The sequence below is a fragment of the Columba livia genome, chromosome Z, assembly GCF_036013475.1.
Source record: "Columba livia isolate bColLiv1 breed racing homer chromosome Z, bColLiv1.pat.W.v2, whole genome shotgun sequence".
Taxonomy (NCBI): Eukaryota; Metazoa; Chordata; class Aves; order Columbiformes; family Columbidae; genus Columba; species Columba livia.
This window is the reverse complement of record NC_088642.1, coordinates 8873972-8886513: the sequence shown is the minus strand read 5'-3', so window position 1 is coordinate 8886513 and position 12542 is coordinate 8873972. Positions and strand designations below refer to the sequence as shown.

Below are 12542 nucleotides of genomic sequence, written 5' to 3'. Positions count from 1 at the left end.
TTTTCTGTTTCTCTTTAATATTTGCAGCTTTACTGCTGTAAGAAATTTTCCTCTTTTTGCAAATATCTTGCATAATATTTTTGTGTTTGTCTGCCATGCCCCCTGAGTTATTTTTTCCCAGTGTGGCATTGTTTATAAATAAATGCATAAGGACTGTAAGCAATTTTTCATCAACAGTTCATGCAATGAGTGTGCTTTTTAGGTTTTGTGGTTTTGTCATTGGTTTTTGAATTTGTTGTAGTCATCAGTCAAGGTTAGGTGTTTGGGAGGCAGGAGTGCATGGGAATATTTGTCTTGGAGGTGCCCGCCCACTTACATCTAGAAAGTGAAAGTGGGCAGAGTCTCAAGTGCAGTCGTCACTGCTTCCTGGGAAGCTTCCAGCAGCCGGAGCCACCGCTGGCTGCTGATACCACAGCGCAGGGGGTTTCCCTGGGGCTTGGGAGGGAGTTCTTTTTTTAATTAAGCTTAATTCATGTGTATGGTGATGCTGTAAAACTCACTGTGTTACTGTGATGCTTTTTAATTAAAAAAATACATGTTATTGTGTGTATTACATTTGGAAACTGTATATTTTCACTTAGCCTGTTGCAGGCTGCCTGTGTAGAGGAGGCCTTACAAATGCCTTAGCTGGTGTGTGCAGTACCTAGGAAGCTGCTTGATGGAGCTTAAATCTATTACATCAGATCATGTATAGTTTTTCAGTCTTTTCCATTCCCACTTTTTGAGTGTATTCCTGATATTTCAGTTTTGACATTCTCCTGCATGCCTTCCGTAGTTCAGGAAATAGCCATGTTATCTGGAGATCACAGTAGTGCCTCTTCTGATGTTTTCCTATGGATTGGCATGAAATGCAAAGATAACTGGCTCGCACTCATATATTCTAATAATGTCTTGGTCTGAATGTGTGTGTGCATAGGGATATGCGCTGCTGATGTGGTTTTCTTCTGCAGTGGGGATAATTGCATTTCTTATGCCCTGTTTGCAGCCAGGTTTGATTGTATTTTGTCCAGTTTATATAGGGAATAATGCTAGTGTGTTGGTTCCAGTTCATATCCACAAAATCTTGTTCAGATCTCTTCTTCAAATCTGCTTTTTGTGGTGTTTTTGTTGGAAGGAGGTGGGAGCACTACTTTTGAGTGACTTACTAAGATTTTAATGTGAATTTGGTTGTGTTTTGTTAAGTGATTAATACCAGAGTCGACAGGGTGGAATTACCTGGGAAGGAAAGGATGGTGAAATATGCCACCGTTTCAAGTTACAGAAAGCACCTGCAGTACTAAATCTTTCCTGGATTATTTCATGTTTGGTGATGGAGGGCTTGGGTGTAGGAAACGGGAGGGTGATGCACAGAAATGCGTCAAGGGGGCAGTGCCATCAACTCAGAGAAAGAATTTGGGGTGCTGGGGGATTTGCAGAGATGGGTATGAGCGAGGATGTTTTCCTGCTGCTGGAGAATGTTTGGAAATGGATACGTTTGTGGTTAAAGCACTAACTCCTGATGGATTGGAGGTGGTGAGGAATAAAGGGTAAGAATTTTGAGGAAAAATGCTTAGTAGAGTACCAGCCCCACATGTGGTGTTCAACCAGAGAGGGAAGGACAAAATGCTGAAGGCAAAACGCTGCTTTGGTTTTGCTGGCATGAGGACTGTCTTACCTTCCTGTAGAGGTCTTAGAAGAGTTATCTGAGGTAGCGGTCTCCACGCTTTTTGTTTACAACCCCCATCACTAAAAAAGTTTGTGAGCACTTGCCCCAATGTATTTTTATTTCTAAATTATATACGTACGCTACTGTACTAATATAAGACATATAAAATAAATTTAGAACAGCATGAGAGGAAGGTTAAACAGACACTTAATTTTTAATTAAAAAAAAAAAAAAAATATTTTTTAATGATACGGAAACCATTTACTTCACACATTCCAATGTATTGTCTTGCACACTCCACTTTGGAGACTACTGATCTGAGGTCTCCTGTAATGTGGTTTAAATAAATTTTCCAGTCATCGGGTAACAACTTTTATTTATGTTTTTAATATATTTTTGCTATTTTCCTAGCAGATGTTTCCACTTTTAGAAAACAGGACATGTTATAGGGATTAAACCTTTAGACTACATCCCCTTTGCAGTTAGGTCTAGGTCTTTGCCCTTTGATGGTTTGCAAAGTCTTGCTGGAAGATGACAGCTCAGAGCTGAAGACTGGGAGGGGAAAGCATCTAGTTCGTTGTCTATAACTTAGCATTAAGAGGTGAAGTATTTGTATATAATATTAAAAATGTCCATAAAGTAGGTTTATTTTGAAGTTGAGGATCCAGGTAAACCTTCAGCTCTGCTGTACGTGATAAGTTCAGCTTCTGATCAGGCTTCCTTTAATTCTTTCTTTTGATATTTTCTTATGTGTATAACACAGGGTTTGTAAGAGCTGTCCAGCTCTGTGACAGTTTCAACTATTAAAAAATGGTATTTTATCTTTCCAAGGATTACTACGGAATTACATTCCCTGCTCCTGCAACCTTGACAGGCAGAGATGGGAGCCTTGCTAACAACCCATACTCAGGTGAGTGCTATTTAAACATAAGGGCAGAGAGATGAGCTGGTTTCTAAATGCAGGTTATCCTGCTGTTGCTGAAATAGCAGTTATTTTTTGCCTTCTGTAAGCAGTTAAATCCATCAGTCCAAACTAGTCAAACAAAAGCGAGCAATTCCCTCTCAACCCTGGCATTAATGTTTCTTCATGGTTTTGGTCAATAGTTCATATGTGACTTCTTTGGGTAGCCTTTGAGAATAAGTGCCAAATTGTTAAAAATGTAAATGGCCATGTCATCTAGTGCCCTTCCCAAGCACATACAGGTGCTTGGAAAATATTCAATACCTTAATCATTCTTCTTAAAATTCAGCTGGCTGGCTTTCCTTTTTTTTTGGCACTGGAACAGACTCCCCTCAGCAGCTCCTCATTCTTTTTTACTGCTGTTTTAGCACTTGTGCATTCCCTGTGGGAGCTGCATCTAGCAGTATGTCCCTCATGGTTCCCAAATCTAATGGACTTCATTCCCAGAAGCGTGTGGTCTAAGAAGCCCTTATTCATTCCTGCTCTTGCTTTTCAGCGTGCAAAAATGACATTAATGCCACCCAGGATTTTCAGCCAATGGTTTTCTTCCACTGCCATTGATTATAGCCTAAAGCTGTAGGCAGAGGTGTTGTAATTCCTATAATGATGGTGCTAAGTGTTGTCATACTTCTTGGTAACCAGCATAAAGGAATACTGGTTGGGAATGTAATAGATGTGATTGATATATATCACCCCCCTGAAAAATAGGTGAACAAGCTGCTCTGTAGGCTGCTGGAAAATGCAAGTGTTTGTGAGTTTTCTGCTTCGTAACCACTTCTCTTGGGAGGCTGCTTTTGGGTTAATAACAGAATTTCCCTTCTTCAATAAGGTGGCCCACGATGCAAGCCTTGCTTTCCCGGCCTTCAGCTACTGTCTCCAGAACTTTGGTGGTGTGAGGAACCAGACATCTAACCAGTCATGCTTGACAAACTGACATTGACAAAAATACGCCCATCACTGCCTGTAAATCCTAACTTGCTTGCAGCCCATGAAGCTTAGCTAATCAGTTTAACCTCCCGGAAAGTCACACTTTAACAAAACAGCCATTTGCTCTTTATGCTATTTACCATACTTCTGCTTTAAGCATGTTTTATTTCAATCATCTGATAGTAATGAATCTGCTCAGACCATGTGAAGACAGGTAAGCATTGGCATCTCCATTTTGTCAATGGATTAGCCATGGAATGGAGTTCTGTGCCACAAACAGGCAATGGCCCCGTGGCCATCAGGAGCAGAGACCAGGAGAGCGCTTCCCATGAACAAATGCAGGCTTTCTAGTGTAGGATGTGCTCTCTTCTGTAGCTGTCTGCTTGTATTTAGAGGATTTGAATCCACTTTTGGAGTGGCTTTGATAGCTTTTCTGATCAGTTCTTTCTTTCACAGGTGATGTAACAAAATTTGGCCGTGGGGATTCTGCCTCTCCTGCTCCTGCTACCACGCTCGCCCAGCCACAGCAGAACCAGACACAGACTCACCATACAACTCAACAGCCCTTCCTCAACCCCACTCTGCCCCCGGGGTACAGCTACACTGGGTTACCTTATTATGCTGGTGTGCCTGGCGTACCCAGCGCATTCCAGTATGGGCCAACCATGTTTGTAAGTGTGAAAGCCTAAACTGTAACCCTCCCTTCATGCCTCTGGTTTTGGTCTGTCCAGCACAAACCTTCTTACATCATGCAGTCACAATGTGGTTTGGGTTGGAGGGGACCTTCAAAGATCATCTAGTCCAACTACCTTGCCATGAGCAGGGTCATCTTTCACTAAATCAGGCTGCTTAAAGCCCTGTCCAGCCTGGCCTTGAACACTTCTAATGATGGGGCACCCACAACTTTTCTGGGGAATCTGTTCCAGTGTTTTGCCACTCTTGTAAAAAATCTCTTCCTAATGTCCAAACTAAATGTACCTTTCTTCAGTTTAAAACTGTGGCTCTGTTCTATCACTATAGGGCCTGGTAAAAAGTTTTTCTCCATTTTCTTTTAAGCCCCTTTTAAGTACTGAAAGATCACAATAAGATCTTTCTGGAGCCTTCTCTTCCCCAGGTTGAACAACTGTAGCTCTCTCAGCCTGTCCTCACAGCAGAGCTGTTCCAGCCCTCTGATCATTTCTGTGACTCCTCTGGCCCCTCTCCAACAGGTCCATGTCTGTCCTGTGCTGAGGGCTCCAGAGCTGGATGCAGTACTCCAGGTGGGGTCTCACCGGAATGGACTAGTGTCATAATCCCCTGTCTGCAAGGGATCTCCAAAAACATGCAAGCAGGAGAAAATAGCTGCAGTCCCTTCCCCAAGGAAATGGGAAATGTAAAAGGCCGGAGCTCCTGGGCTGCTGCACAGGTTACTGTGAACAGCAGACAGCTGCAGCTCATGGAATCCCTGTTCTGAAAGCCCTTACCGGACTCCCTGGAGAGTCAAGGGGAGACCCAAAGTGGAGTCAGCAAGCTTATAGTGCCTGGGAAATCCTTTTGAGGGTGGAGGAAACCCCATTAAGTCAGAGACCAGGGCTGGTAGTCTCAGGAGGAAGGAAGTTATTTGGGAAGAGGTGATACTCCAATGAGTCTGTTTTAGGGCCCTGTAGGACAGTGTTTTGTGAAACAGCCTCAGGCAGAAGTTAGCATTTCATTTTATTCTGGAGGGAGAGCAGTATGGCTGCTCCTTGAGTTTGTTAGTAAGAATTTTCCATTTAGAGTCAGTGTATGAAAGAAATACGCAGCCTGTTCTGAGACAAGGTTGCACTGCAGTCAGAGGGGTGGCTGTAGCAGAAAACCTGAGCCTTGTATGAAGCCACTGCAGCAGGTTACTGCTGGAAGCAGGAGTGCCATGTCCCGTGCCATCCCAGTGCTCCCAGCTCCAGAGGTGCCGTCCCCACTAGATGGCAGATGGAGCTTGTGTTTTTCGTGCTGTTCCCCGTTTGGAGTGCCTTTTGTTCCTTTCCTTTGTCCAGGTACCTCCAGCATCTGCTAAACAGCATGGAGTCAACCTGAACACCGCCTCGACTCCTTTCCAGCAGGCGAGTGGTTACGGGCAGCACGGCTATGGGGCAGGTATGCTTACTGCTGTGCTTTTCACGTGAGCATCTGCAGAGCTGCTTGCACACTGTAACACCTTGTCTTGTACCACACCGGCAGGCTATGATGACTTAACGCAGGGAACGGCAGCTGGAGATTACAGCAAAGGAGGCTACAGTGGGTCATCTCAAGCACAAAACAAATCTGCTGGCACTGGACCTGGGAAAGGTAACACATGAGACTCGAAGGTGCTCTTGAGTGGGCTTTAGTAGGGTGAACTCCCAGTATTGCCAGTGCTGTGCAGCCGACACAGCAGCCAGCTCTGAACGGGGTCAAGATCCAAGCTGTTTCTCCATCTCCCGTGTATAAAATGCTTTTTTAAAGGCTAAAATATTCCTTGTAAACCTCATGGCTGAACTTTGCCTCAGGATTTGTTTGGCTGATGCGCAGCTTTGCCCACAGTTATACATGGGAGAAATGGTGAGTTTATTCATGTGCCGAAGTTTTCTTTCATGAAGAATAGCGGTTGTGCAGCAGTGCCATATTTTTGAAGCCTAAGCAGTTGTATGCTGCTGCTGAAACGGCCCTCTGCCAAATGATGACTAGATTTTGAGTTTCTTGGTAGGCACCTGGAATATCCATGTGTTAGGAGCGAGCAGGGCAGTTCACACACCTCTGAGCTGTTGTTTCAGCTACTGTCTGTCCACCCCGTAACTCATCACGTTGTTTCATGCCTGGAGATGTTTCCTTTGTGACTGTAAAGGCTGAAGAATTTATACAGCTTATATGAAAGCTTTATTCTGCATACGCTGGTTAGATCTGAACTGCTTAGCACTAACTAGTTCATCCTTGGGCTTAAGCAAATTTGTTGTGCATTTCAAACTCCACCTGGACCGTCTTCAGCCAAGAGCCTGTATGAGGCTGTATGTATGCTGTCCTCTGTGGAGGAGTGATCCAAAAAGAAGCAGTGTCCTAGCAAGGGCACAACCTCAGAGCAGTGCACACCTTCCAAGTCCAGTCCTCTGATTCACTAGCCGAAGGAACCACTGGTTTTATGCTGATCCAAGTTAAATGATTAGAGCCAGTCTTTATAAGACTGAACAAGTGACTGGTTTGAGAGTCACCTAGCTGGTGAGTGTTTGAGACTCTTGCGGCACCAGCTGGTCCAGGTGGAAGCCAGGCTGAATCAGTGACGTTAATTCTCTCAGGGCAGAGGAACATTGCAGACCTCACCCTTCTGCTAATGGACAAGGGCTCAAATGTGTAGCAGATGCTGAATCTCATTGCTCAGCTCGCTACTGCAAAGCTCTTGAATGCTGCAGTAGAGCCAAATGTGTCCCTAATCCTAGGGTAAAGCTGTTTTTTTGTGAGCTTAAATTAGTGTTTGGTGCAGCCAGCTGCTGCCTGGTCAAGTGCATTTGAATCCAGGTGGTAACAGCTGGGTCATGGATGCAGCTGAATTTATCCCAGTGGGCTGTTTACCCACTTTGCAGCAGAAGCAAGGAACCGAGCCCCTTCCTCTGTTCCCATGTGGGGTGCTGTGGGTCTGAGAGTGCCGAGAACCCCCTGGGGCTGGCCAGCAGCGGGGCTTCTGCTGCAGCAGCTGCCAACGAAGGTGCATCCACTGAAGCTGCTGGCGGTGCTGGGAGCAAAGCCCAAGGCTCACGCTGGGTGGTGGTTGATTTTCTCATTGTTGGTGGCTTTTTTGTTTTCCAGGTGTTTCTGTGACCTCAAGTAACACAGGTGTGCCTGATATCAGTGGCTCAGTCTATAACAAGACTCAGGTGAGCAGCACTGGACCCTCCTCTCCCTCATGGCCTTGAGGCAGATGGCCCCACCTGTTCCCTGGTCCATGGGCCGATTGGAGTGGAGTCTCCCCTTCTGTCCCACCGCTCTGCCCTGTCAGCTCCCCGCGGCAGCTGCTGGCACAGGCACAGCACTCTACACTGCCCGTGTGTGCAAATGAATGCGATGGCGCTAATGTTTTTAGTCCAAATAGCCCCCAGAGCAGGTGAGTCAGGAGGCCGTTCACTATTCACCAGACACCAGTCAGTAGTGCTCACCCCTAACACTTGAGTGTCCCTGTCCCACGCTCTGCTGTGGCTGTTGTTCAGCGTGCAGCTTCTCAGGGAAAGCAGAAAGCGCTTTGACAAGCTGTGGTGGGCTGTGGGCTTATGTCCAGCCTTGTTTTCCCATCCTTGCACCCTCAGTCAGGAGAAGTGGTGTCTGGCTATTGTCTGTGCTTACAGGCAGGAAGCCAGCTCTCAGCTACACGTTCAGTGTTAGCGGTCAGGCTTTGGTCAGGGCAAGGAAAATCTTACTGCAAGTTCTTCTTGCTTTTTTGTTGGGCTGCCTTGGGTAGGTCAAGTAATTCCAGGCAGTGTGTGAAGGACTGAGTTCAGGCAGCTGCTGCCGTCCCATGTCCTGTTGAGTAAAAAAAGGGTCAGGGTAAAAATGAACCCAATAACTGTGGAAATAAAATTAAATGTCAGAGGCATTAATGCAGAAATATGGATAAGAACAGGAGCTGAAACTTATTTGCTGAAGTGCTCGCAGGTATTGGATGTGACTTGTCTTGCTCACCGGTTGGCGAAAGGTTCAGGTGATGTGTGTTTGGGCCACTCTTGTTCTCGTTTGGTCACAGTGGGGCTTCTCACACCAGTCTCTGACGCTGTCCCCCTCGCCTCCCGTGCAGACGTTTGACAAGCAGGGATTCCACGCTGGCACGCCGCCTCCTTTCAGCCTGCCCTCTGCTCTCGGATCGACTGGGCCCCTGAACCCTGGTGCTGCCCCAGGTTATGCTCCAGCCCCGTTCCTCCATATCCTGCCCGCACATCAGCAGCCTCATTCCCAGATGCTGCACCACCATCTTCAGCAAGATGGGCAGGTGAGTTGTCCCCTTCCACTTGTACAGCATGCCTGAGGGCAGATTGCTCCTTTGCTCCTTGGGAAAGGGCCTTGACAATCACTGCGGGCTGACAGACTCGATGCCATGGACCAGCTTGGGGCAGGAACCTCATGAAGTTCAGAAAGGTGAAGCTGCAGAGTCTGGCCCCTGCCAGGAACAACCCCCTGCACCAGTATTTGCTGGTGGCCAAAGCAGCTTGGCAGTAAAGGCCCTGGGCATCCTGGTGGACACCAAGTTGACCGTGAGGCCGCAATGTGTCCTTGCCACAAAGAAGGGCAGTGATGTCCTGGGCTGCATTAAGCACAGTATTGCTGGCAGGGCAAGGGAGCTGCTCGGCACTGGTGAAGCCACATCTGGAGTCCTGTGTGCAGTGCTGGGCTGCCCAGTAACAGGACAGGCATGGGTGTACTGGAGAGTGCAACAAAGGGCCACAAGGGTGATGACGGGAATGAATCATCTCTCATTTGAGGAAAGGCTGAAAGAGATGGGACTGCTCAGCCAGGAGAAGAGCAGGCTCAGGGGGATCTTGCCAGTGTGAGGGTGTGAAGTGGAGGAGATGGGCTCATTTTGGCAGTGCCCAGTGCCAAGACAGAGGCAATGGGCACAGGCTGAAGCACAGGAGGTTCATCAGGAAAACACTTTTTTACCAGGATGGTGACCCAGCACTGGCACAGGTGGCCCAGGGAGGTTGTGGCATCCATGTCCTTGGAGCTGCCTGGACATGGTCCTGGGCAACTGGCTCTAGGTGACCCTGCTTTAGCAGAGGGGTTGGACAAGGTGCCTCAAGAGGTCCCTGCCAGTCTCAGCCAGACCTTGCAGGTCGCACGTTGGCTCTGATTCAGTTTCACTAGCCCTTGCATTTCCTCCCTCGAAGAAGTGTTCTGCCTTAGTCCAGAAATAGGAAATGACTTCTCCCTCTCAGTGTGTGACATCCTTGGCATGTGCACGACCTCCATTCACCTTGAGAGACCTCCTTGGCTGTCCCCAGTCCTGCTCCGCTCCTTCCTTGTGCGTCAGCCTGTCTCGGGTGGGGGGCAGTGGGATGGTGCATCCCTGCACTCCAGTTTGTGTTCTCTGTGGCCATTGGTTCTGGATCACAAGGCACAGAGATGTTACAGAGCAGAAACACACCTGTTCTGGGGGAGCATCGCTGCCTTGGTGGGTGGCAGCTCATCTGCTGGGAGTGGTGGTGCTCATGTCTCCTTTTCTGATTTCTAGGGTGGATCTGGCCAACGCAACCAACCCAGCACCATGCAGCAAAAGTCTCAGGCTACCAAAACCGCCTATGGCACTTCTCCATACTGGACAAACTAAATCTGAATCTGGGGAGGGGGGAGAGATTGAAAGGAGAGGAGGAGAAGGAGAGAAAAAAAAAAAAAAATAAAAAGATAATAAAAGAGAAAAAGAATAAAGCTGTAGCCCATTCCTGGAATTATTAGGAGAAGTAACAACTGCTCAGCCAAACGTCTGTGCGGGGAGAACTGCAGCCAGTCAGCCATCCTCTGTGTGACTCACCCGCTTCCTCTTTGAGTTGCTGTTGTATGTAATATATTTATGTATGTATTTGTAAATGTAATAGAGCCTAAATGTGGGTTTATGCATCTTGCAGCCTGTTTTATTTTCTTTGTAGGAAAACTAATTATTCATTTCACATCTGAACCAGGGCATCCTTCCTTGTTTTTTTGAGCTCTATGGGCTTTATACCTTTGTCAAACTGCGCCTTCTTTTGGAGCCAGAGCCCATGTATTTAATGCAGTTCTAAATTCAGGCAAATAAGGAGGCCTGGTCCACCCCCTTGAAAAAAGAATCAAGATGTCCTCTGTTTTGATTTCTGCCTCCAGCCCCCAGTATAGCTGTTACTTTAAAGGGCTGTGGGCCTTCCCCTTTCTTTTGTTTCCCCCTCACTTTTGCTGTGGAAGATGAGCACTCCTGGGCAGTTTGGTCACTGTGGCCATGAGCTACAGCCTCACCTTTTCAATTTTTGAATAATCAATAATAAAGACAGGGTTTTCTTTTCTGTTCGTGGTGTTTTTTTTTTTTTTTTTCTTTTTTTTTTTTTTTTTTGTTTCTCTACCACGAGACTTCGGATGGCTCCTTGTGTCCTGGAACCTCCTTTCCATCATTAGAAGCAAAAACTGTGTAGCGGTTTCTTAAATAAAAGTATAAGCTGTGTCTTGTACCTCTTTCTGCCCTGAGCCGCCCTGCGCAGGAAAGCCAGAGCTGCTGGATGGAAACTTCACCTGTCCCTCCCCACTTTTTTAAAACAAAGACCCTGGAGCCAACTCCTGGCTGTCCTTGTCCTGCACCAGTGCAGTGAATGTTCTAGGAGTCTCATTTCTTTCTAGCCCTTCCTCCACCTAATAAAAATCTGAACATACCGCTGGTGTTTGTCTGCATTTTCGAAGGCTCCAGGAGCACCTTTGCTTTTCCTACTTCCCTCTGCTCCTGCGGCAGCTCGGCCGGGGTGAGAGCGGCACACGGGAACACGCACAGGGAGCCGCACGCTGCCCGTGTCCAGCATCACCACGTGGCACTGTGCCCGCGTCCCTGCGGAGCGGCTGCCTAACCTGGCTCAGTGCTGGGGCTCCCAAGGGACAGGTCCTGAGCATCCTGGGCCCTCACGGCGGCCGAGGTGGGTAAATGTGAAGCCCTATGTGTCTGCACAACAGGTGAGGTCTTTTTTTTTTTTGCACTTCTTAGTTCTGTTTCAAGACCCACACAAAAAAAAATACCATGAGAGCCATTTTTCTTTCTCACAGTCACACTGGGAGCAGCTGTGAGCCCCAGCTGCCCTGGAACAAGTCTGTGTGTCAGCTCCCCCTGCCTCCCAGCAGCACAGCGTGACCTGCACTGGCCTTCCTCTGCCCCAGATCGAGTTCTGCTGCTGCCTGAACCCCAGCAGCTGCTGCAAGCCCCTGGCAGCTGCTGTCCCACTGCCTGAATGTCAAGGATGGCAGAAGTGTTTCTGTAGGCTGGGGACTTGCTGCCACTTTGCACAAGGGCAGCACCAGCAGCTGAGCCTGCAGGGCTCATGGCACCTTGTTTACTCACACAGCTGCCGCTGCACAGATTTTCTTTGGAAAAATCTCCCCCGAAGGGATCCACACACACTTTGTTTCTTGATTGTAGAAATCCACTGTTTCCCCACAGGGTTAGGGCGGCCCTTGCTTGTGTGTCAGGGTCCAGAAGCAGCTGGAGGCGGCAAAAGGCAAGAGCAGGAGTTGGTGCCGGGGCACGGCTGCCCCCGAGCCGTGGGTTTGCTGCGGAGCAGCGAGGAGGCTCCAGCACAAGCCCTTCAGCCAGCGCTGCCCCCAGCCGCACAGCTGCCCTCAGCGGCTGTGGGTGTCACTTCCACAGGTCCTCTCCAGTACCGTCCTCCTCCCCAGCACCAGAGGCAGCGCCAGCACCTTCACCACGGGCAGCACGGTGGAGGAGTTGTGTGCAGCCTCCTCTCCAAGCGAGAACAAACAGGTTCTTTACCCATTTCCTTGTGCTGTTGGTTCCAGCTGGGGTCTTCTGCAGCAATTCCCTCTCTAATTCCCCTTTGCACAGGCTGAGGGCAGAGATGAGGCTGTTTGGCTGCACTTTGCCATCAAGAGAAAGGAGAAGCAAACAGCAACAACAGAAACCCACCTGTGCAAGTGGCAGCAGGGTCTACCCAGTGTATGAGCGTTTGTCCTGCTTCTGGTACCACAGCTTCTGCTGGGTGAAGTAGCTTCGGGCACCTTGGTGCTGCAGGAGCCAGAAGCAGCCCTGGTGCCAGTCCCATCCCTGCACACAGCACTGAAATGCCACTGATGCTCCTGCGGTGAAGCAGAAGCGCTCAGGCCCCCAACACCTTTGACTCAGCAGCTGCTGCCCTGCGAATGATGCCAAGTGCAGCAAACGCAGCTCCTGCACACTTGTCCTGCTAAATGGAGCTTGACAGCACCAGCAAGGCACCGCGTAAAACAAACCTGCCCTGTCTTGAGCTTGCAGGGACCATCATGGGACAGGCAGAGGTGGTGGTGATGACCCCACTTCCT

General features: G+C 48.3%; 1 protein-coding gene across 50 annotated transcripts in view; it reads left to right on the top strand.

The window, feature by feature from the left end:
* The window catches only part of UBAP2 (ubiquitin associated protein 2), a 182274-nt gene extending 171380 nt beyond the window's left edge, over positions 1-10894 (top strand). For 19 of the 50 annotated variants that reach the window (XM_065047037.1, XM_065047034.1, XM_065047032.1 and 16 more), the window contains 7 exons: positions 2477-2555; positions 3990-4204; positions 5546-5645; positions 5730-5837; positions 7326-7393; positions 8305-8496; positions 9736-10894. In XM_065047037.1, coding sequence (XP_064903109.1) covers positions 2477-2555; positions 3990-4204; positions 5546-5645; positions 5730-5837; positions 7326-7393; positions 8305-8496; positions 9736-9831 — 858 coding nt within the window. In that variant the 3' untranslated portion in view covers positions 9832-10894. Of the gene's footprint in view, positions 1-2476; positions 2556-3989; positions 4205-4741; positions 4793-5545; positions 5646-5729; positions 5838-7325; positions 7394-8253; positions 8497-9735 lie in introns of all 50 variants that reach the window. The other 31 variants (XM_065047025.1, XM_065047023.1, XM_065047000.1 and 28 more) reach the window with 3 other exon arrangements.
* Positions 10895-12542: the final 1648 nt, after the last annotated feature.